The sequence below is a fragment of the Bison bison genome, unplaced genomic scaffold (genome assembly GCF_000754665.1).
Source record: "Bison bison bison isolate TAMUID 2011002044 unplaced genomic scaffold, Bison_UMD1.0 scf7180017864503, whole genome shotgun sequence".
NCBI classification, from domain to species: Eukaryota; Metazoa; Chordata; class Mammalia; order Artiodactyla; family Bovidae; genus Bison; species Bison bison.
Genome location: NW_011495061.1, coordinates 6,113,894 through 6,139,154, shown reverse-complemented (window position 1 = coordinate 6,139,154; position 25,261 = coordinate 6,113,894). Strand labels below are relative to the sequence as shown.

General features: G+C 34.6%; 1 protein-coding gene across 1 annotated transcript in view; it reads right to left on the bottom strand.

Moving 5' to 3' along the window:
* Window positions 1–25,261, bottom strand: part of IPO7 (importin 7) — a 45,491-nt gene that overhangs the window by 12,264 nt on the left and 7,966 nt on the right. Inside the window, exons 2-13 of the mRNA XM_010829314.1 lie at window positions 17,587–17,668; window positions 15,401–15,554; window positions 13,463–13,621; window positions 10,009–10,165; window positions 8,763–8,852; window positions 6,452–6,546; window positions 6,233–6,317; window positions 4,204–4,338; window positions 3,447–3,546; window positions 2,593–2,669; window positions 2,125–2,241; window positions 112–201 (exon numbers count right to left, since the gene is read on the bottom strand). Of these exons, the coding sequence (XP_010827616.1) occupies window positions 112–201; window positions 2,125–2,241; window positions 2,593–2,669; window positions 3,447–3,546; window positions 4,204–4,338; window positions 6,233–6,317; window positions 6,452–6,546; window positions 8,763–8,852; window positions 10,009–10,165; window positions 13,463–13,621; window positions 15,401–15,554; window positions 17,587–17,668 (1,341 nt within the window). The remainder of the gene's footprint in view (window positions 1–111; window positions 202–2,124; window positions 2,242–2,592; window positions 2,670–3,446; window positions 3,547–4,203; window positions 4,339–6,232; window positions 6,318–6,451; window positions 6,547–8,762; window positions 8,853–10,008; window positions 10,166–13,462; window positions 13,622–15,400; window positions 15,555–17,586; window positions 17,669–25,261) is intronic.

Sequence of the window (25,261 nt, the reverse complement as noted above, 5' to 3'; positions counted from 1 at the left end):
GAGCAGCCATTTAAAGAAACACAAAAGTCTAGGATAACACATAAAAGTCCACATAAGCGGTTATTCATTATAAGACATAAATACACAAAACAATACAGCTTTAAAACATACCCTGGCTCTCATGTAGCCTAGTTCACTGCTGAAGAGAGGGAATACATGGTTCTGCAACATGTATTCCATCTGATCTTTGTAGATCTTTTTCTGTAAAAATAAACAAATATAATCATCTCAAATGTCAAACAGATACACAAATCCTTAAAATGACTAATGATGTCAAAACATCTTAATTCTCAAACATTAACATCAAAATCACTATACGTTTTTTAATCTTTTTACATCGTTTGTTTACAAAGCAATTATGTTGAACATTAACACCAGTGGTGTTTAAGTAATAGAAGAATGGTTAATTTTATTCCTTATCTTACAAAACATTTTTCTCTTATAAAATTATTATAATGAAAGAACCTCTCTGGAAAGGTTCTACATGAACAATACAGCATAGATTTAGAAATATTCTGCTCTCAAGATAATAATGGGAAGGGATATATTCAGGTTTACAAATTTCCAGCAAAACCAATTTTCTGAGAAGAAAAAATACTACAATTTAATACAATATGAAAAGAAAATAATTCATGCAAAAAGAATTACCTTCAGCACAAGCAATAACAAAGAAATATAGAAGACACTTTCAAAATCATAAGAAACTGTACCTTAAAGGACACCATCAAGAATGTGAAAAGATAAAAGATAATCCACAGAATGGTAGAAAATACTTGCAAATCACATACAGCTAATCTTTGAATAATGAGGCGGTTGGCATACCAACCCTCTGTGCAGTTGAAAATCTGCCACTTAATTTGCAATTAGCCCTGCATATCTGTGATTCTGCATCTGTGGATTCAAACAACTCCATTTGTGGATTCAACCAACTGTAGTATTTACTACTTAAAAAAATCCACATGTTAAGTGAACCTGAAAAAAGTTCAAACCTGTGTTGTTCAGAGGTCAACTGTATTTGAAAGCTTTTTAAAAGCATAGCATTTAGAATATACAGGGAATTCCCTGGTGGTTCAGAGGTTAGGAGTCTACACTTTTACACCCAAGGGTCCAGGTTTGATCCCTAGCTGGGAAACTAAGATCCCACAAGCCACCCAGTGTGGCCAAAAAAATTAGATTAAAAAAAAAAAAAGATATATATGTATATATATATCAGAACTCTAACAAGCCACAGTAAAAAGATAAATACCTCCATTTAAAATAGACAAAAGATTTGAACAGAAATTTCTCCGAGGAAGACTGGACAATAAGCATAAAAAAAGATTCTCAGTATCATTAGTCGTGAGGGAAACGTAAATTAAAACCACAGTGAAATTACCATTCGATACCAACTGGGATGGCTATATCTTTAAAAGACAGACAACAGCCAAGTGTTGATAAAGACAAAGACACTGGAACCGTCGTCACACACTGCTAATTAATACATAAAAAATGGTACAGCCACTTTGGAAAACAGTCCAGCAGTCTCCCAACATTTCATCAGCAATTCAAGTCACAGGTACGTATTCCATTTATATGAAATGTCCAGAATAGAAAAATCCATTATCAGAGACATAAAGGAGATTACAACTAGGGCTAGGAGATTTGGGAGAAAATGGGGAGTGACCTAGTTTCTTTTGGGGATGATGAAAACTCTTTGGAATTAGAGTTGATGGTGGCACAATTCTTTATAAGAAAAACAACCGAACTGTACAGTTTAAATGGACAAACCATATGGTATACGAAAATTGCTCAGTAGTGTCCGACTCTTTGCAACCCCATGGTCTGTGCATGGACTTCTCCAGGCAAGAATATTGGATTTGGTTGCCATTCCCTTTTCCAGGGTATCTTCCCAACCCAGGGATCAAACCCGGGTCTCCTGCACTGCAGGCAGATTTTTATCATCTGAGCTACAGGGCGTTCCCTGGTATATGAACTGTACCTCAATTCAGTTTTATCTCAATTGCCACTATTAAAACAAACTAATTGCATGCACGTGTGCGCGCGCGCACACACACACACACACACACACACACACACACACACACACACACACACACACACACACACACACACACACACAAATACCTTCAGAAGTATTTCAGCTAAAGAACCAATCATATGCAGGGCTCCATCTTTTTTTCGAGGATCAGCATTTGGTTCTGTGAGAATCTGGTAGCAAAATCCCATAGTCTTTTGTAGTACCTAGATTAACAGAGAAAAGTACTGCTTTACCGGATATCCAAAAATCCTTCTAAAGCACTGATGACAAGATGATCTTAAGTAACCATTAAGAACTAAAAGTTTGGGTTTAGAAGATGCAAACTATTATATACAGAATGGATAAACAACAAGGTCCTGCGGTATAGCAGGATGAAATATATTCAATATCCTGTGATAAACTATATATGTAACTGAATCACTATGCTGAATAGCAGAAATTACCACTGTAAATGAACTATACTTCAATAAAATAAACAAAAAAACATCCTAAGTGTATATCTGAACATATTTTAAATATTAAAGCAAAAGTTATCCACATACTAAATAACCCACCTCTTTCCTCTTACTACAGGCTGTAAACAAGAGTGTCTGGGCAGCGGTGGTAGGAGAGATGAAATCCTCAAATACATCTGGAGAATAAATTTAAAATTAACACAGAATATAGAAAAATAGTAATTTCAAATTTTTCACCAAACATTTTCATATAGTTTACAAATGATTTTCAGTGATAACAAAATAGGACCTTAAATTTTTGCTAAATCTTCAAAGACAAGCATGAAAACAAATCCAGATCTCCACAGAATTTTGCAAAAGCCTAATGCCTTGTCTTTCCTGTACGAATTAAATCTTAATCCATTAACTTCTCCCAATGATTATTTTCTATCATATGAAGCCCCACTACTGTGAGAATTTTCACAATGGGGTCACAAAAATACCAACTACTGAAAGTACGTAAGATTTTGGTAGGAAGAAAGACTAATACTCAACATTAGCCAAATTACAATTCTTTAGTTCCATGCAGAGACTCCGTATGACTCCAGCTTCCCGTATGCGTCTTCTCAACTTCCATACACATGATGACTGACATGGGATCCAAAAGCACAGTTCAGATACTTAGTGTTAAGGCGTACCCTTGAATTTCTAACAGTTCTGGCATGTGCCAGAGGTATATCCAACAGTCATAACCTACTAACACTATTGTATTTACATCTGCTAAAAATGAGGATTATCATTATCAAATGACCAAACTAATGAAAAGCTTCCCAAATGACTTAACAATGGATAAATTATATTAAAATAATGGAAGATTTTTCAGTTCCAAAGGTGAGGCCTTAATATTCAAGGTTTATCATATAGAACCTTAACTACTGACATATTTTGTCTCTAAAAAAGTAAAATGTCCTCACCAAACTTCATGCGTATATATTCATAAGGGTCTTCTTGCCAAAGTTCCTCATCAGCATCTGTATAGCACATCAATGGAAAAATAACATCTTGGATAATGCCCTGCAATTTAAAAGTTAAGAAAGTAACCTTAATTCAGTTTTCAAATTTCTAATAAGTGCTAAAATAAAAATAACTCTACAGCATGTGTTTTAAAGCTTAATATCAAACTTCAGTAAAATATAAATGCATTAAAATGCATTCTCAGATCAACCACCAACGTACATAATCTTACCCTCTGTGCAACAAGGGTAAGGCACATGTCATAAAATAAGCCTATACATACACAGATAGCAATTAAGTATTCTTAGAAAATACAAAGTGAAGTTTTAGTCCATCAAACCCTACAGTTAAAAACAAAGCAAATACACTACTGGAAACAATACATAAGCCAATTAGCCTCAAAAGTAATTTGGTGAAATAGTCCTTTGTCTATTCCAAATTACATGTTAACTAGTCATGTTAAACTAATCATGATCTAACAGTCAGAACTTGAAGGCAAATTTTTAGATAATAGTTTCAGATTAAACAAATAAACTGAATATTCAGAAAATATCTTTTATAAAGTTTTTCAGGGTGTTACTTTATTTTTCTAATATAAAACTATCAGAACTAGACCAAGTAACACACATTAAAAAACGGATTTTTTCAACCTTTTTGATAATTAATGTTATTTCCATTATATTTTCTAGAAAAATAGTTCAGACAGAAAATTGTTACTTGTATATGAGGCTTCAGATTCTTCCAGGTGAGAGCATGGGAAACTCCTTGATTAATATAATTTAACGTCTGTTGTAAAACTCGGGGAGCCATATATTGCTTCTCCTTGTACTGATATAACACCTTCAATAAAACCTTTGAAAAAAAATTTGATCAAAACCCAAAGCTTAAATAGAGTTTAACCATTTACAAGCTAGCAAAAACATCTGACACTACCCAGATCATCATCATAAAATAACCACCAGATTCTATTAAAAAGGAATTTTTTAAATTATGTATTGGAGAACTATATTTATTCCCAAAGTAAAATAAACAAATTGAGGTAACATTGTACATCAAAAGATGAGTTTCTTTATGAGTACATAAAGGATTAAATACAAGAAGAAAAAATCATATGCTATTTATGAACACACCACTGAGACAGCACTATATTGTTAAAATCAACTTTTAGGAAAATCTTACCCAAACCATTTAAGCAGTTAATGTCTGCTAAGAGTTCTTATTCATCTTTGATATTTGAGAATAGCAGTTGTTAAAATATGACCTCAGAGGGTCTGACAGGTCAAAACTATTTTTGTAATAATGCTCAGTCATTATTTGCCATTTTTACTATGTTGACACTTGCATCAGTGATACAAAAGTGGTGGTGGTAAAACTTCAGGGGCCCAACATGAGTCAACAGAGCGGGATAAAGTGTACTAGCAGCCACCATATTCTTTACAGCCACATAGTCACAGAACAAACTTTCCTTAGGAATGTCCTTCACGAACCAGTAATGCATACATGCAGCACTTCTGCTACATACCAAAGTACAATGCTTGGAAGAAAAGCGGAAACAGCTTTTTGGGGGGCCTTGTTTATCTCACAAGGCCTCAGAAAAAATGAAGCAACACTTGCCTATCCCTCCCTAGGCAAACCTTCAGTAAAAGGCGAAAGATTAATTTCCAAGAGAAACAAGAGTCAGAAATGAAAAAGTTTTTTCCAACAAATACCATAAGCTTGAACAAAAAACTGATTGATAAAATTATGGTTATTTAGACTTGTGTATATGGCAGATTTTTTTTTTCCTCAAAAATGAACAAAATGAGCCTCTCACTGAAGTGAGAATATGTTACTGGTATTAAAATCCGAGACTTCAAGCAAAACTAGAATTCTCAAAATCTTACACCCACCACTTAGTTCCACTTGACAGCTTTTAAATATTTAAAGATACTTCTGATAAGATCAGTAGTGATATGAATGAATGAAAATTTTTAAAGTTACATAATGAAATCAATTAACATTCAGAAAATTGCCACTGACCCACTAAGTCAATATTTTCCAATGACCAAGGCAGGATTACAAAATCATACATGGATAAAAGACCCATTCAAAGTACAATACCAAACCAATGAATGTTAATATAACAGAATATGAGATGTTTATTGCTATAGTTTCAAACTCTACATTGCAATTAACCTTTAAGAAAATACCACTGTCAAATGTTGGCATGATATAAAAAATTTCCACAATTATGTGTAAAGTATATTAAATCAGTCTTTTCTTTTCCAACTTATCTTTGAGACCAAATAATCTTTATTTACTTCCATTAGAAAAAATTAAAACAATGAATAGAGAGGCAGATGTGGTATATGGCTACCTTTTAGTAAGGCAGACATTAAAGATATTAGTAAAAATGTGCAACGATGCCATTTCCTCCTGCTAAAAATTTTTCATTTTGGAAAAGAGCTATTTTCAACAACAACAAAAAACATGTATTCTATTAATATGTGGCAGATTTGCTATTATTTTTAAATAAATTAATACTGTTAAATTTTGTCTCAGTTTTTAAAACGGTAAATATCATTACATATAATACAATCCATTATCCAGATTGTAAGGAAGTCCTGAGACCAAAACATTTGCTAACTACAGTGTTCAAGATGTTAAAGACTGCTACATGCAATCTTTGGATGACAAAGAAACTAGAAATAAGCAAGATAAATTAACAGCGCCATGTTTTTACATGGAAAAATTATGTTAAACTTACTTGTTGGACACCAACAGCAAATGCTTTCAGAAATACTTCAGCAAATTCATTATACTCTTTGGAAACATTGCCAGGACTTCCATACCTAAAAGAACATTAAAATGCCCATCATGTCTTTATAATGTTTTATATCAACACTTATTAAAATAGTACCAAATCGTGAAGATTGAAAAAAAAAAAAACAAAAACTTAAGTTATCACATAATGAGAAGTGTTTACCTTTCAAAAAGCCTTGCTAAGATATGTAAAGCCCACTTCTTACATTTCCACCATGGTAACTCAGGTCTATCATCTTCTTCAACTTGAAGTGTTTCCTTTAAAGAGACATTTATTTAATGACAGACAACATAATCTAAAAGGAATACAGAGTGAGTTCAGAACAGATTCACAAAAACATGAATGCTCCTCCAACATTGGCCTCATTATAAAACGATATACTTGGAAAAGTACTAACCTTTGTTTATAAGAGGCGTTTTGCTTCACTACTTAGTTACAAAGGACATGCTTTTTCAAAGTCGTATAAAAGTTTAAACTCAAAAACATTTTAGTCATGATCCAAATAATACAAATAAAGGCCTGGACAAGCAGCTTAACTAAAACCAGTATAGTTAAAGGGCACAAATCAAAAGGGCACAAAAAGCTCCATTTAAAAAATCTACTTTCAGAAATACTAGTTTAAATATATAAACAGATGAAAATATTCATTTACAAAACTATTTGTAACAGAAAAATGCCAAGAACTAAACACTCATTAATAAGGAGATGTTTAATTACGGAACATCCATAACAGACTACTACACAACCATTAAAAGAATGAACTGGCTCATTGTATTACTGACCTAAGACAGTCATGACATATTTTTAAAGACAAAGAAATGAGACTGTGAAACAACCAAAACTTCCATACACTGCCAGTGACACCAATGATACAACTACTTTGGAAGTTATTTATAAAATTAAACATATACATTCATAGCAGCCTTATTTGTAACACTAAAATCTTGAAACCACCCAGATACACATTAACTTGTAAATAAATATAGAACATCCTTACAATGGGATACCACTTGTCAATAAAAAGGAACTACCATAACACAACATGAATGCATCATAAGTATATTAAGTAAAAGTAGATACAAAAAAAAATCACCTTTTTATTAGATTCTATGCAGGCAAAATTAATATATGGTGCTAGAAATTAGAATGGTGATGGTAGAATGACTAGATCCAGCCATGAGCAAATATTCTAGGTGCTGGTTATTTGAGTGAATATGACTGCTACAACTCAAACTGTTTACTTATATGTGCATGTTTATTATTACAAATGATACCAAAAAAGATGCAGAATATAGTTATGAAAACTCAAAGTTATATTTTATACCTATTAAATGTGTACAGAAAATAACTCATCAAATCACTTTTCTATGGAGTGGAAGGAAGGTCCTATTTACTTCTTCAGTGTATTTTTAAAATAAAAATTTGAGCACTAAAATGCAAACTAAATTACAAAACAGATTAGTCTCACTTATTCCACTAAAAAAAATTATGTTGGTAAATTACATAACCCTTCTATGCCTCTGTTTAAATAAATTCAGGATTTTTTTTTTTTTGGAACATTAGATAAGCAAGGTATGCAAAAGTACTTAAAACACACTAGGGATTCAGGAATTGAAAATTCGCTACCTCTCTAGAAAACTAGATTATAAAGAAAAATTGTGGTTATTTAAAAAATTGTTATTAAATGTGAAAAAAATAAGATTTTTTTTATGGACAATTCTGTTTATGGGACTGAAAAACCAATGAATTATACACTAAAATAGTGAATTTTATGGTATTTGAGTTAGATCTCTATAAGGTTGTTATTTTAAAACCAAGTAATATAACTAACAACAAAGTCTGACCAACTTGTAAATCAAGTTCTTCTTCAGTTTATCCAAGTCTGACAAATCACTAGATTAAAATCCAGCTACAGGCTCTTTGTTTCTTTTTGAGATATAATTGATAGCTAACATTGTGTTAGTTTTAAGGTATAAACAGAATAATTTGATATATGTATAAACTGCAAAATGTTTACTACAGTAAGTTTTGGAAGATGGTGTAAAGGTACAAATTTTCAGGTATATGATAAATAAATTCTGGGGACACGGTATCTATAGATTTGATAAATAATAAATAACAAAAAAATATTGTTTATCTGAAGGTTGCTAGGACAGTATATTTAAAAGTTCTCACTATAAGAAAAAAAATTCCTAACTATGTCAGGTGATACATTTTATGAACTCAGTTAAAAACTGAAGAACAGAGAATTAGGATGGAAAAAATAAGCTATATATAAGCACCTTAAATAATACACATAACAACCTTTATAATTTTTCCCTTAATATACTCACATATATAAACAAATGAAACATTTAGAAAAACTTGCATCACAAAATACATACATTCACAAAGAATGTTTTAGAAAATATCAATTAAAATTCTCAAAAGGTAACTAAATATTTAAGTTCAGTGATATAGGAAATACACTTACATTAGGTACATCCCTGTTCACAACAGTCTTTAAAATTTCTATCCATTCTGTCAGATTCTGTTGGTTTATCAGCTCCAGTGGTAATGTATACTAAATTAAAATCAAGAATCAATATTTTAAAATCTTTACCTTTTACTCTTTATAAAACCTAAAACGTACTTCATGCAATCCACATTTCCTCTTTTAGTAGATAGGCAAATTTCTCATCTGGCTGATTTGGTTAGTTTATGTACAATGGTCAACTGTGGCAAAGACAGTGAGCATTCTTGTCTGATTCCCAAATTTCTGGGAATACATCTAATTTTCACCATAAGGTACGATATCTTTTATTGAGTTAAGGAAATTTCTATTCCAGGATACTTGTTAATTTTTTTTAAAGCAGAAATGATTATTTTATCAAATACTTTATCTACCATCCTTAAAGATTGTTTACAGGTCTCTTTTTGCATAACATAAAACTTAATCACAAAAACTGGTTTTTCACTCTTGACATTCTCATGTTTCTGGGGTAAATCATATCACTTAATAGGAACTTAAAATCAATATCCTATTTAGCATTTCAGGACCTCTATTTTCACAAATGAGCCAGTACTATATTTTGATTTCAGGGTATGCTAGTCTCAAAAAATCAATTGGGTCCTATGCCCTAGAATAACTTATGAAAAGAACTTTCATTTCTTTAAAAATTGTATAAGGAGTCATTAGAAAGATATTAGATTATCTTTAAAGATCTAGCAATAGCATGAAAAATCCAACCAAACAATGGCAGTCCGTTATAATAACCTTAGTGGAAATAAAGTCTATTTAAATGAGATTTATAAAAAATAAGTAATGGTATGAATTGAACCAAAGACTCTGGCAGATGAGACAAATCTCTCTTGGCCATGTGGCACAAGAAGAGCAAGAATTTTAATCCTAATCGAAAACTCTGTTTCATAAGTAATTACAGTCCACTGAGACTATAGATACCACCATTTCCTTAGTTGGGTCTTTTATCCCAGGAAGATTTAGAATATATAAAGTCAAATCCACAGTATTAATCATTTTGTGTCAAGCTTAGGAATAGGTTTTGTAATTAGTGGGACAATCTACACATATATGGCATGACAAAGCACATGTCAGATGTAAACTCTAAGAACTGATTTTCAGTTTTGTGAATTCTTAAGCTGAAAGATATTCTTTACCATCATTAATGGTGCCAAATGATAGTGGACTTTATATATTAAAAACTACTTTATAAAATTACCTGAACAAGAGCATAGAAGATCTTGAAAATTTGTTTCTGAATGAGAACAGATTGATCAGACTGATCAGAAAGAAGCTGGATAAAACGGTCCTTTAAAACTGGCAGGAAATGCTGCATTGCTGCTACCAATGGACTCCGTTCCTCTGGTTTCTTATACCTTTGGGTAGGAATATAAACTAATTCTGTGAGAATTTATTTACAATTTTATTTATAAATATAAACTACTTGCCTGTTTATACAGATAAAAGCAAATATTTTCTAAGCAATTTTATAGTCCTAGAAGAAAAACCTATTATGGAATTTAACCATAGGTAAAAAGCAACTTGAGAAAACCCTCAAATAACAAGAGAACATCTAAAATTTACTGAGTATTTATTATGAGGTAAATAACCTCCAAGGCCTCATTAATATTCTCACTTCTATAGCTGAGGAAACTGAGGCACAGAGTAGTTAAATATCTTCCCCAATATATAAATCTAGGTATGAACCTTAGCAGATTCAGGATCTGCCCTTTAACCATTTCACTATGTTATCACTAACTGTGAATACTGATACAACTGAGGAGCTACAATGATTTGGTTTTTAAACATTAGGAGCTGATGTGATTTATACACCAAAAGCATTACGGAAGAAATGGCGTCTGTAAAGCAGAAAATATTCTATTTCTAAAAGCACTATAAATCACTGTAGTGACATGTTACCACTATAAATTTGTAATCTTTCTGGCAACAAAGCCTGACCTCAACAGGATATTGATGATTTCTGTTTATCCCATTTGGACTAAATATTCATATACTTATAGCATGTATAAAAAATAATGTTTGATTCCTGGATACTGGTATAGATTTCAATAGAAAATATATTATGTGAACCTTGTTAAACCTTTGTAAACTTTGAAAAATCCTGAATTCTGACTTACATTTTGCTTCAAAGATATGAGTAAACAAGTGCTGACTAACTGAGACATTCCCCCGTAGAGATCCTTAGCATTTTAACAGTACTATTAAAAGGTCTACTGGCTTTTTTTTTTTAATTAAGTAACTGATTTCCCCTATCAGACCCCAGTTTTATCTACCACTAGCTTTTCTAAAGGGAGAAAATGTATCTAAGAATTGATGTGTTAGTACGTTTTTAAAGGTAAAGGTAGACATTCCTAAAAGGCAGGAGTGTTTTTTCCACTGGGTGAAACGGGAAGCAAAGTAAACTGCCAAGATTAAAATAAGAGCAATGCTCATGCTAATAATGATTTGAGATTAAACAATTTACTGACAGTTTTAAATATTATTTGATATGCTGAGAAATTACACCTAGTATACATTTAAAGATTACCTGAACATTTCTTTGAGTCAATAAAAACAGTAACAATTTACAAAAGGAAGCCATTTGCACTCTCCAATTTGATTAGACAAGCTGTATTAATTACTGACAATATTATCTTGTAACAACAAAGAGGAGAACTATATTATGCAACCCTCTCTCCATTATCTAATCCAGCGATCGCCCACATTATTATTTTCATACTCATTAGTTTAGATATTGTACCATCCAACTTCCAGGCCACCACTCAGTGCAGAGAGGGAGTTAGGAGAGAAGAATGTCTTAAAATGGAATGGGTTTGAGTATGAAAATAATTTATGGAAGGATACAAATACTATTCCATAAGACCTGAAAGCTCCTGAAAGCATGAAAATGTGATACCAATAAAAGCCTACGGAGCGATCAAGATGGTGGAGGAATAGGATGTGGAGCTCACCTCTTAAATAAAAGCCTATTATCAGTGTCAATCTGGTGAACCATACTCAGGGAATTCTCAAAAACTAGCCAATCACTTTCCTCTTTAAAAAAAGAAGTAAGTCAATTTGCATGTAAAAGATCACATGCAAATTCCCCATCTTGGCATTCAAAACCGTCTTTTAACAAGGTCCCAATTTACTAATTTAAAACGAACCCCAATCTCTCACCAGAAGTTAGCCATACCAGTCAGTGGTCTCCTCACTACCCACTAAAGACAGTGTCTCATTTCTGCCTCGGCGTCTTTATTTGCTCACTCCATGTGGTGTGACATATCTTTCTCTTCAAATGTTCCTTCTATGCTCCTTCAACTGACAAGCATTTCCTAAGGATCTATGCTCCTGAAGGCCATCACAACTTTCGATTTCTGCATGCATTTTCGTAGAACTGCTTTAGTCCACACAGGCCCCTTGTGAACACCTTGTGCTCCACAAACACTGGCTGAAAATAAACTGAAATTCCACCACTGCAGCAGTCTCCTATGTTTTCCATTTAAAAAATCCCTATCATACTCTCTCCTACTAAAGATTACAGGGCAGGAGAGACTTGAACCTTCTCAATGACAATGACAGCTTGTTATTATTATTCTCTCTCAGTCACTCACTTACCAGAACTACAACAACTGGCACTCCGACAGAGGTTGGAGCAACAGCTGGAACATCCCTTAGCAGGAAGATGGGTAGCTGGTGGGAACACAAGAAAACACCAGTACCAATGCTGTAAATGGTATATTTCTTTCCTGCTCAGAACAAAAGCAGCAGTTCATCAGCTACTTTGAGTGGGACCCAGAAAGGATATCAGAGGCTAACTTCAAGCCCCAGAGTTAGAGGGCTCACAATGTATAGCTGTTAGGACTAGAAATAAAGCCACCATCATGGTGTAGTGTTCCTTCTTCTTTAATTTTCTAACATCAAAATTTTCAAGTGCCTACCAATTTCATTATTTTCACCACACACTTAAGAGAGAAACCTCAACAACATTAGGCTTACTACTTTTAGTGCTACACCTCACTACTTTTAGTGCTACCTCAACTTCCAAGGTTAGATGTTTTTTTTCCTGATCCCTAAACCCAGGTCTAAAAATGATCCCTAAATCTTTCTTACTGATACTAAGTACTTACACAGACTATAATTTGCTCAAATACACCAACACTGAAGCAGATGACTATGAATCCTTCAAACACAATGATTAAAAAATGATCAAATGAATTTCCAACACATTCTTCTTAAAGAATTAGAGGTAGGTTCTTGAAACTTAGCAAGAACTCAAATTAAGATAAAAAGTTACAGAAAGCCAGGAAAAGAGCTCTAAAGCTCAGTGTACTCTGACCCCTTTCACATCTTAAAAAAAGCTTATCTTTAGGCCTATTATCAGCACAATTGAGGAGTCTATATAGAAGAGTTATAGATAACTTAGGTTTTGAATAGGCAAATAGATGATTAAGAAGAAAGGGCACAATGAGTTTCACAGCTGAATCAACAGAAGAGACTGCAGAATTAAAACAAGAATGCTATTTCAAAACGAAGACACAATTAAAATCAACATGTAATTCACTAACTTTGGTATATAGATCAAATGAAACTTTAAGTCGTTCAAACCGATTAGCTTAAATTTCCCAAGCTTTTTCTACTTCTCAGAACTATAGGAATTGAGAGATACTTACTCATAATTTTTCACAAGCTGATAGAGGCAAAGAAGAATTCCTAGCCAACATGCACTGTTGTCAGACTGAAGATAAAAGCCAATTTTGTCCACAATAGCAGTCCAGCGACTTGGATAATCATGTTTGATGATATGATGAATGCATGTAGTAAGCTGTACCCTGAAAGTCAAAAATAAACAATAAGAAGGAAGAAATACTAAGCCCATGCCATAATTAGAGAAGCCTTTGCCACAATGGAAAGATCCCACATGCCCAAAAGAAGAACCAAAGCAGCCAAATATATATATATGGCTTTAAAATCAACATTGAAAAAACTAAGATCATAGCATCTGGTCCCATCACTTCATGGCAAATAGATGGGGAAACAATGGAAACAGTGACAGACTTTATTTCTTGGGCTCCAAAATCACTGCAGATGGTGATTGCAGCCATGAAATTAAAAGACGCTTGCTCCTTGGAAGAGAAGCTGTGACCAACTTAGACAGCATATTAAAAAGCAGAGACATTACTTTGCTGACAAAGGTCCATCTAGTCAAAGCTATGGTTTTTCCAGTGGTCATGTATGAATGTGAGAGTTGGACCATAACGAAAACTGAGCACTGAAGAATTGATGTTTTTGAATTGTGGTGTTAGAGAGGACTCTTGAGAGACCCTTGGACTGCAAGGAGATCCAACCAGTCAATCCTGAAGGAAATCAGTCCTGAATATTCACTGGAAGGACTGATGCTGAAGCTGAAGCTCCAATATGTTGGCCACCTGATGCAAAGACCTGACTCACTGGAAAAGACCCTGATGCTGGGAAAGACTAAAGGCAGGAGGAGAAGGGGACGACAGAGGATGAGATGGTTGGATGGCATCACCGACTCAATGGACGTGAGTTTGAGCAAGCTCCGGGAGTTGGTGATGGATAGGGAAGCCTGGAATGCAGCAGTCCATGGGGTCGCAAAGAGTCAGACACAACTGAGCAACTGGATTGCACTTTCCAAGTGGTGCAGTGGATAAGAATTCCCCTGCCAATGTGGAGGACACAGGCTTGATCCCTGGTCCAGGAAGATTCCACAAGCCGCAGAGCAACTAAGCCCGTGCACCCCAACTACTGAAGCCCATGCGCCCTAGAGCATGCAAGCTGCCAACAACTGAGCCCACATGCTGCAACTACTGAAGCCTGAGTACCTAGAGCCTGTGGTCCGCAATGAGAAGCCAGCACACCGCGACAAAGAGTAGCCCCTGACTGCTGCTAGAGAAAGCCTGAGCAAAGCTACAAAGACTCAGTGCAGCCAAAAATAAATTTTAAAAAACAAGTCACTAAGCAAGAACTATCACTACTGATTTCAAAGAAACCCAACAAATGTTACAAATGCAGGTAATTGTATTTTTTTTCATCCCCATCAACTGATAGGTTTTGTTCAGAACATCAATACAATATAAAGTATATGACAGAATTCTATAGTTTTCTATGCTCCCTTTCATCTAAACATAGTATGTTTCACAAGTTTGACATGAAGTTTAAAGTTCTGGATTTTAATAAATGTAAAATTAAACTGCAGTGAGAAAGTAAAACAAAAAACTAATTTTCCTGTAACAGCATTTAAGTTTTGTGCTTCAGAAAGGATAGACTTTGGGGGGGATCTCCGCTGGGTCTTGGTTACAGCACTAGGGATCTTGGCTGCATCTTGCTGAATCTTTCAGTCACAGCACACTGACTCTGGAGTTGTGGCACATAGGCTTTAGTTGCTCCACAACATGTAGGATCAAAGTTCCCCAAACAGGGACTGAACCTGCATCCCCTGCCATTGTAAAGTGGATTCTTAACCCCTGGATCACCAGGGAAGTCTCCAAAACAACCAATTTTTATGTGCTGAAAGATTCCCTTTCCTGCAAACCCTGAAAATTATTACCTTCAATAAAATAATGGTTAAGTTTAAAATACATACATACCTGATGAGCTCAGGAGAGTGGATAATGGCTTCTACAATATTTTCTCGAATACAATGTCGATCTTCTTCAGGAATAGTATAAGGGGATATATCCCCTGGTGCTGTTTCCCGATCAGGCCAATACTGCGTTATCATATTTTTCAAATAGATAACACCTAAAATATAGATCAATTTGACAAAAGAATGTGAAAGCACTGTAACCATCCCCGCATCTACACCTCAGTTTCTTTCTTTTAGACCAACCACTGCTAGTAAAGCTATCCTTTTAAAACTAGAATACTGTATTCTATTATTTAAAAAGTTGACAAAACACAAATCTAAGGTTGGCTACAGTAATCACCCACAAAGTCATTATTAAATATACAGTCTGCGGGAGTTGGTGATGGACAGGGAGGCCTGGCGTGCTGCGGTTCATGGGGTTGCAAAGAGTTGGACACGACTGAGCAACTGAACTAAACTGAACTGAACTGCAGTAAGTCTGCAAACTAAAACAAAACCGTTTTTACAATGCATTTACACACAACACTTTTCACCCTGTTTTCTGTAGGAAAGCTGTTTTACCAAGTCTGTTTTTTAAATGATACTTCTAAAAAACGAAACTGAATACACGTACCAATAAAGTTTCTACTTAATCTTGGAATCTAGAACTGTGAGAAACAGCCTCTGAGGATTTCTTTCTATCTTAATGCACCAAAGAAGTGGATGTATATACTTACTTGTACAATTTTGATTCAGTATTTTAAAAGGTGTTTAGTCAAACAAAATACATAAACAAGTGGGAACTGTACTGCAAGAACCTTATGATTCACTCTACTCCATCCAGAATGCTTGAGCTCTACTACAAAGACAGTAAATGTACCTTTCAAAGTCTAACAAATGAAACCACCATATACCATGCACTATACAATATAATTCAGTTATTACAAGGATGTAAATTTTAAAGTAATGATGATACTATAAAAATTAGGACCAATTCCACAGTTCAGTTGCTTCTGGCTTTATACATACTAAAAAAACAACTTTCTAGTAGAATTTAATTTTGCTAAAACACATAATCAAGTTTCTAAGGTGCTTAAGATCCTTCCTAAATCCAAAGGCTTTCAACATCTTAGTAAAACTTTTGAGATTTAAAGGCAAAGATTCTTATCTAAAAAAATATCCAAAGGGGAAAATGTCAACTTCATAAGTAAAAGAGAAATGACAGTTAAAATAGTCAAACCAACCTTTTCCTATTTAACTAGAAAATTTTTTTAAAGATTTACTGTTGACCATGGTTCAGTGAAATTACTGTATTTTATAGATACAAAAGTCTCATTTGTGTTATTTATATGCCAATTTTTAAAAAGTCCTAACTTCCATTCATTCATTCATTTACCGAGTACCTTCACTGTGTCAGGCAATTCTTTAGGTACTCGGAATACAACTGTTAACCATACAGACCTGATATTAAATTCCAACAACTGAGAAAGGTTTCAGAGCATATGGAACATTAAGGTAAACCATTTAGTCATTAAAATATAAATTTTAGGATTAACACTATGTAGAGAAAAGGGATGTGCTTACATTAAATAAAGTAAGCGGAAAAATTTTTTTAAAAAACAAAATCGGTGTAAGGAAAAAGAACAGCAAAAAATAACTCCAGAATATAAGTGGTTTTTCCAAAACAATAGTTATTTGCAGTTTATATGTCCTATAAGAAATGCATCTGCAAATAAACAACAAGCATTAAAGATGTGAATTCCATTACTGTGCTGATTAACAGATAATATCAGAAGTAGCATGCCACATTTTCATAGACTCTGATACTGAAGGAATTAATATTTTGTTGAAACTGGGACTAAGAAATAGTATCTTTTAAATGGTTAAAATAAAACAGTAAAAGCAAATAACTGGAGGTTTGTATCTTAGAATCATCCATCAAGGAAGGAAACACAATATGGAGAATCTTGCAATAAACCTCATCAATTTTCCAGCTTTTTTCTTAATTTGGTGAAATATCACATTCCTTTAAACTCTGCCACCAGATACCAACGTACTTGCGACAGTTCGTAGTAAACACAAGGGGGCCAAATCAATTTTCTGGGAAGAAAATCACAGAAGGATCTTCCCAAGACACTTCTGCTATTCAACTATGAACCTTTCAAACATTATTTACATATATCCAAGAAAATAATTCAGGAAACTTGCCTGCCTGTCTCACAGGTAAATCCAGTTGTTCCGACATAGTAATCTGAAGCAGCGTTGAAACAAAATTCAGAGACTTGTGTGCCTACAAATAAAAAAATATAGTTTAAATTTCTGCAAATAAATATTCTTAGTACTCTTATTTTACTACTTGGCTGGCACAAAAGGCTCTCCTCCACTAGCTGGTTCCAGTATTTCCTACCACTCACATATAAGAAACACACACAAAACGCAGTAATCTAACTCCTAAAACCTTCATATGTTTGCATTTGCCTACATACTGTTGAACTTCTAACCACATTGATGGCAGCAGCTCACAAACAGTCTCCTCTGTGATACCTATTTCCCCAATTCAGTAATAATTTCTCCAGGGATATTCCATTAAGTGGCTAGACAAAAATGAAATGAGCAAAAATTAATAACCTGAGGGGGTCATTTCCAAGGTGCTAATAACATTTTGTATCATAATACAGCTGTTTTATAAGTGTGTCCAGTTTGTGAAAATTAATCAACTGTATCCTCATGATCATTTTCTGTATGCATGCTATATTTAAAAATAGCTTTGAACATACAATAATAGTAGGATATAAACTGCATGACTTAATAAATGTATTTACATGAATATACAATGCAACACATACAGAAAATAATGAAATGCACCAAAAATGCTAATGAGTTATATCTGGGACGGTAGGATTATAGAGATTTTCTATTAGCCAAATTTTATGCCATGATCCTGGATTACTTTCATTAACAACACAAAAAAGTTAGTTAATTCCTAAATCTGTCATATTTGCTTTTATTAAAAAAGACCTGAAATCTCTTCTTATATGTATTCTCATTCCCTCTTCCACAATATAAATACCTCCTATATTGTCCTTCCAGCCCAAGTTTTAGTATTTTTCTGCGCATGTTCACATGGACACTCATAATTTTTAGTTTCCTCCTTATAGACTTTTTCATGCATTCTACAAACACATTCTTAGAAACAGAAGAATTTCCCTTCAGATATAAAAAAATGTCTTCCACATTAGACCCAAAGGGATACTCTGCTCATTTAGTCACTCCAAAAATTATTTACTTAGTTGTTCTTGGTGCAAAACACTATACCAGGACCTGAAAACACAAGGTTGAACAAGACAGGAAGTCTCCATGACCTCATGGAAAATGAACAATGAAGGAAAATAAGACAGCCAAACAGGTAACTGTAATGAAGTATCAATATAATGGAAGAAACAGAAAACACTCCGGAAGAATCAAAAGTAGAATCTCCTAACCCAGAAGTAGTATTTAAATTTAAGACCTGGACAGGAGCAGTTAAATAGATAGAGGGGAGGAATTTACCCTTTTCAGTACTCTAAATAGATCTGAACAGTTAACCGTTATCTTTCATGAAACACCCTGCCATCTAAATCATTCATACATCACTTTTCCTGGTACCTTTTCAGGCTCCTTTGGTTGTTTCTCATTCTGTCTACATGGTTCAAGAACTCAGTCATAGGCCAGCTTTTCTGCTCCCCAGCTGATTTCATGCAACTCCTATCTTTAACTACCATCTATAAATCAAATGTAGTTTCCAGTCAAGGACACACTAACAGACCTATTTAACATCCCTACCTCCATTATCACACAGGATTTTCAGACTTACTATGATGAAATCATTTTTTCCCCTAAAAGTCGTGACTCTTCCTTCCTTGTACCACCCCTCCCAACCTGTCATCACTATCTGTTATTCATATCTGAAAATTGACTGTCATCTTTAATATGTTCCTCTTCTTTTAAAATTAAAAAAAAAATGTTTTTAATTTATTGATTTTTCACTGTGCTGGGTCTCTGTTGCTGTGCATGTGTTTTCTCTAGAGCAGAGACTACTCCTCCTTGCACTGCACAGGCTTCTCGCTGCAGTGGCTTCTCTTGTTGCAGAGCACAAACTTTAGGGCACTCTGGCACAGTAGTTGCTGCCCACAGGCTTTTTCAACCCTCAGCACATGGAATCTTCTCAGAGCAGAGATTGAACCCATGTCTCCTGCATTGGCAGGCAGATTCTTAACCACTGGACCACCAGGGAAGTCCACTTTCCTCTTCTTATCCCAATTCAATACATCACACTCTATCAATTGCATAGCCAAAATGGTTGTATAATTGATATATCCACTTTCTCCATTCCCACTAACACCAACCTAGTCCAACTGACTATCATCCCTCTTAATATAACCATTTGCCTCCCCAACCATGCTTTATTTAGTACTTAATAATCTTTAAAATTGTAAAGTAATCCCCTTGAAACACATCTTTTAACAATTTTCTAGTGTATTTCCTAAGGCCTAAAAGGCCCTGTCTTATCTTGTTCTGCTTATTTCTTCAGCCTCACTTAAAGAAATTTCCTCATCCCCCTCATTGCCCCACCTTAGGTTTTTGCAACAATAAACATTACCCCATTTCAGTCTTTGTACACGCTGTCACTTTCTGCCTACATCACTCTTCTCTCCAATGCTCCACCAGAGTTAACTAGTCCACACCCTTATTCTTTAGGTCTCAAGTTTAAACGTTTCCTTAGAGAAGCATTTCCTTACTGATCACACTAGGGCTAAGTAGGGCTCCCAATTACTCTCATAAGCTCCAAGGGTTTTTTTTTCCCACTTCATAATAATTATTACATATTTGTAGACTGGCTTTATGTCTGCCTCTCCTATTAGACTCAAGACACACTAGGAATAAACACTTTACTATCTTTATATCCAATTACTCATATTTGGCATTCAAGATAATCAACAAATTTATTAAAAGAATAACTGAATGAATTAACAAAAAAGGTGCCTTAGAGGCAGTTGTGATCACATAGAGGTTGTATGGAGCAAAAAAGCAAATTTGTATTTTTAGACTGGTAAGCCCACAAAGACCACTACTATGATACTTCTTAAGTCATTAATATTACAGCAATATATCTTATCTCCTGCATAAAATTGTGAACTCTATGAATGAACTGCTAGAATTCAAGACAGTACTGGTTATAAACCTAAGTGATGTCATGTCCTACATTTTAAACTCCTGAGCAAGTTTAATTCAGCAAATTAATTTTTTTTATTGTGAAGATTAATTATATTTAACAAATATTTATGGCACTTTTTAAAAAAGATTCTTTTCCCATATAGGCCATTACAGAGTACTGAATGGAGTTCCCTGTGCTATACCAGCAGGTTCTTATTATCTCTTTTATATATAGTAGTATATAGAAGTCTGCAGCAAATCTAACTCTTAATTACAAAGTCAGTATAACAAAATCTACTTCACAGGATAGCTATAAGGAAATAACACGAAAAGTATTTTAGCAAACATCAAAACATGACAGGGAGTTCCTTGGTGGTCTAATGGTGAGGATTCCAGGCTTTCACTGCCATGGCCAGAGATTAATTCCTGATCAGGGAACTAAGAATCCTGCAAGTTGTGCAGTGTGGCCAAAAAATAAAAACAACAAAAAAACACACAAAAATCATACCTCATCTTTCTCAGAAAGTATGTTCTAAAGTCAGCTGGGCATAAATTGACTTTGCCAAATTACTTTTCAGTACGTTAAATCACTCATAAAGTACAACATGCAGTTTCATTTATATATAATGCTCTCCTGAGGTCCCAATTCTGCAGTTTATCATTCTGAGTAGAAAAAGACTGCTTTCTATGACTGGAACTCCAAATGAGGCTGTTGGTTTACATTTAGGAGTCACTTTATAACAACAAAAACCACCACACAACGGCTACTGTTTTTGTTGGTTGGACATAGACAGCTACATGTGAGTTAGAAGTGAGCACGTGCGACTCAGTGCATCTTCCTGTAACACAATAGGTACCACATGTTATAATAACAAAGGACCTTTATCAATTTCTAACTTCTTAAGGTTTAAACAACACAAAAAAACCCCTTAGGAGTACTTGAAGGAAACCAAGGTGAATATTTTTATCATCTTGGTGGAGAAAACCTAAGCCTAACACTTTAAAGGGTGAAAGACATGAAATAGTTTTGGTATCAGATAGATAAAAGTAAAGCTTCATAGGCTTCGGCCCTGCCTTGGTATAAATAATGTTGAGGGGAACAAAAGGAAAATACCTCAACATCTGAGGAAGTGTTAACTACTCCAAAACAAAAATCAACAAATATGTGCGAGCAAATTACAAAATAATTAGCACAAGGAGCTACCTAGTGGCTTAGTGGTTAGGATTCCAGGCTTTCACTGCCATGGCCCAGGTTCAACCCTTGGTTGAGGAACTGAGATCCCACAAGCCACATGGCATGGCCACACACACGCGTGGACGAGACAAAGCTACCCCAAAACAATATATGCAACACCAAAGCACTGATCAAGGTAAGGAAAAAAAGGAACTCAGTGCTGGTAGATATATAAAATGGTACAACCATATTGGAAAACTGGCATTATCTGACATGCACTTATCTCATAACCTAGCAATTTCCCTCATATATTCAAGAGAAATAAGGGGTTATGTTCATAATACCTATTAACATGTGACTATATAAACCATATAAACATGACTATATAACATGTGATATAATTCATACATGAAATACTATACAATAACTTAAAAAAAAAATACCCAACCTATGAAATCAATAATACAGATATCAAAAACATGTTGAGAAAGAAGCCAGACTATATCATACTATGTAATCCTATTAACATGAAGTTTAAGGACAGGTGAATCCAAGCTACAATTAACAGAAATCAGAGTAACAGTAACCTAAAGAAAGGTACTGATTAGGAAGAGTCTTAAGGGAAAGTTAGAGGCCAATGAAAATGTTTTCTCTATTTGTCTATCCATCTTAATCTGGAGGATGATACTTAGGTAAAAGCTCACTGAGTTGTACATATTTTTGAGCTTTGTATTATATATAAATTATCCCTCAAAAGAGAAAAAAAATCAACAAGATTACTTATACTTGAACATTCACAGCATTATTCATAACTAAGTGGAAACAACTAAGATGTCCTTCAATGGGTAAGCAAAATGTAAGCATATCCATTCATTCGTGTAACATTATTCAGTAATAACAAAGAATGAAGTACTGACACATAGTACAATACGTATGAAGCTTAAAAACATTACACTATGTGAAAGAAGCCAGTCACCAAAGGCTACAGATGGTATGATTTCATTTGTATCAAATGTCCAGAATAGGTAAATCTATGGGCAGAAAGTAGCCGAGGACTGGAGGTGTGTAGGAAGAAGTAGGGAGTGACTGCTAATAGTATGGATTTCTTATTGGGGTGATAAAAATGCTCTAAAGTTTGTGGTTACGGATCCATAACTGTGCATATACTAAAAAACCCTTGAATTGGATACTAAAGTGACTGAATTCAATAAATTTATTATTTTAAAAAACCAGCGAAACTAAACATTGAAAATAAGTACTAATTTATCACTCTATTATCTTGTCACTTTGAATGCTTTCAGAAACACACCAGCATAAATCCAAAAAGCGCAACTGACCAAAAAAAACTGTTATGTTCAGACAACTGAGCTAGACTAAGGTTAAGAAAGAAGGGGTGTTTCTATCAGCAGGAATAGCACAAGCAATCTCAACCTTGGACATCCATCTACTGGTGCCGTCCATCTGAAATCCCTAGTGCAGGAAGCCTTGTCATCTTCTCCCAAAGAAGTTAACAAATGGACTCAATTAAATTAGTACCAATATCAAACATCAGGTTCTCAAGAAAAAAAACTGAGACAAAAAGTAGATTCATCATCACTGGAGGGTGGGATGGAGATTAACTATAAACTGGAGTTGAGGCATTTTATTGGGATAATGGTAAGTTTCCAAAACTGCTGCTGCTGCTGCTAAGTCGCTTCAGTCGTGTCCGACTCTGCAACCCCATAGACAGCAGCCCACCAGGCTCCCCCGTCCCCGGGATTCTCCAGGCAAGAACACTGGAGTGGGTTGTCATTTCCTTCTCCAATGCGTGAAAGTGAAAAGTGAAAGTGAAGTCGCTCAGTCGTGTCCGACTCTTAGAGACCCCATGGACTGCAGCCTACCAGGCTCTTCTGTCTGTGGGATTTTCCAGGCAAGAGTACTGGAGTGGGGTGCCACTGTCTTCTCCGTTTCCAAAATTAGATTGTTCTAAAAGCCATACAACTCAAATCTACTAAAAATCACTGATCATCACTTAAAACAGGTAAATTTTATAGTATATAAATTATACCTCAATTAAGTTTAAAAATGGGGAAAAATGCATAGATCTGTACAGTTAGTTATAAAACAAACAAGATATACACTAACTGTACAAGTTAGGAAAAAACTCAAGCGTTGGGTAATCTCTAACAACTTTCTGGATTCTTGAATATAGCAAACTATCACATATTTAGAAGAATTTCTATCACATGTTAACTATTCATAAATGTTAAACATCTTTATATTTTATAATATAAAAAATAAATTTAAGTAAAAATATCACTAGCATCAACTTTAATCACAAAGTCTGGCAAACACTGATTAGGCTTCAGAAGATGCTACAATAAATCTTTTATATGAGTCTAAGTATAAATGTAACTTCTGGATGCTGACACTAATTAGGGGCCTGCCTCAAGCTCCTGGCATCTAGCAGTCCGAGAACCACGAGAAGTGAAGCAACAAATGGGTCATTATATATCATAAAGCTAAAACTGCTAACACTCAGGTTTAAAAGCTGCTCACCATAATACAGAACTATCTTTCTAGACAACTTCTTACCTTCTCATTATTTGTCATCAATACAGATAACCAACATTCACCCTTAACCCACCTCAACAAAATTCTTCAACTCCATCTCCTTTAACTCCACTCCACTCACCAGTACTTTACAACATGCCATATACTACAGAGATAAAAGATCACCACTTCAAGGTAGGGTGGGGGATTAATTCTAATTAGACTGACAGTAAGTTTTTTAGTTAGACCCTAAAGCAGTTAAACCCATGGAAATGAGAAGAAAAGATTTTTAAAAGGAAAAGTACGGGTTATGTTATGCTGTGAAAGTGCTGCACTCAATATGCCAGCAAATAAGGAAAACTCAGCAGTGGCCACAGGACTGGAAAAGGTCAGTTTTCATTCCAATCCCAAAGAAAGGCAATGCCAAAGAATGCTCAAACTACCACACAATTGCACTCATCTCACATGCTAGTAAAGTAATGCTTAAAATTCTCCAAGCCAGGCTTCAGCAATATGTGAACCGTGAACTTCCTGATGTGCAAGCTGGTTTTAGAAAAGGCAGAGGAACCAGAGATCAAATTGCCAACATCTGCTGGATCATCGAAAAAGCAAGAGAGTTCCAGAAAAACATCTATTTCTGCTTTATTGACTATGTCAAAGCCTTTGACTGTGTGGATCACAATAAACTGTGAAAAATTCTGAAAGAGATGGGAATACCAGACCACCTGACCTGCCTCTTGAGAAATCTGTATGCAAGTCAGGAAGCAACAGTTAGAACTGGACATGGAACAACAGACTGGTTCCAAATAGGAAAAGGAGTACGTCAAGGCTGTATATTGTCACCCTGCTTATTTAACTTATATGCAGAGTACATCATGAGAAACGCTGAACTGGAAGAAACACAAGCTGGAATCAAGATTGCCGGGAGAAATATCAATAACCTCAGATATGCAGATGACACCACCCTTATGGCAGAAAGTGAAG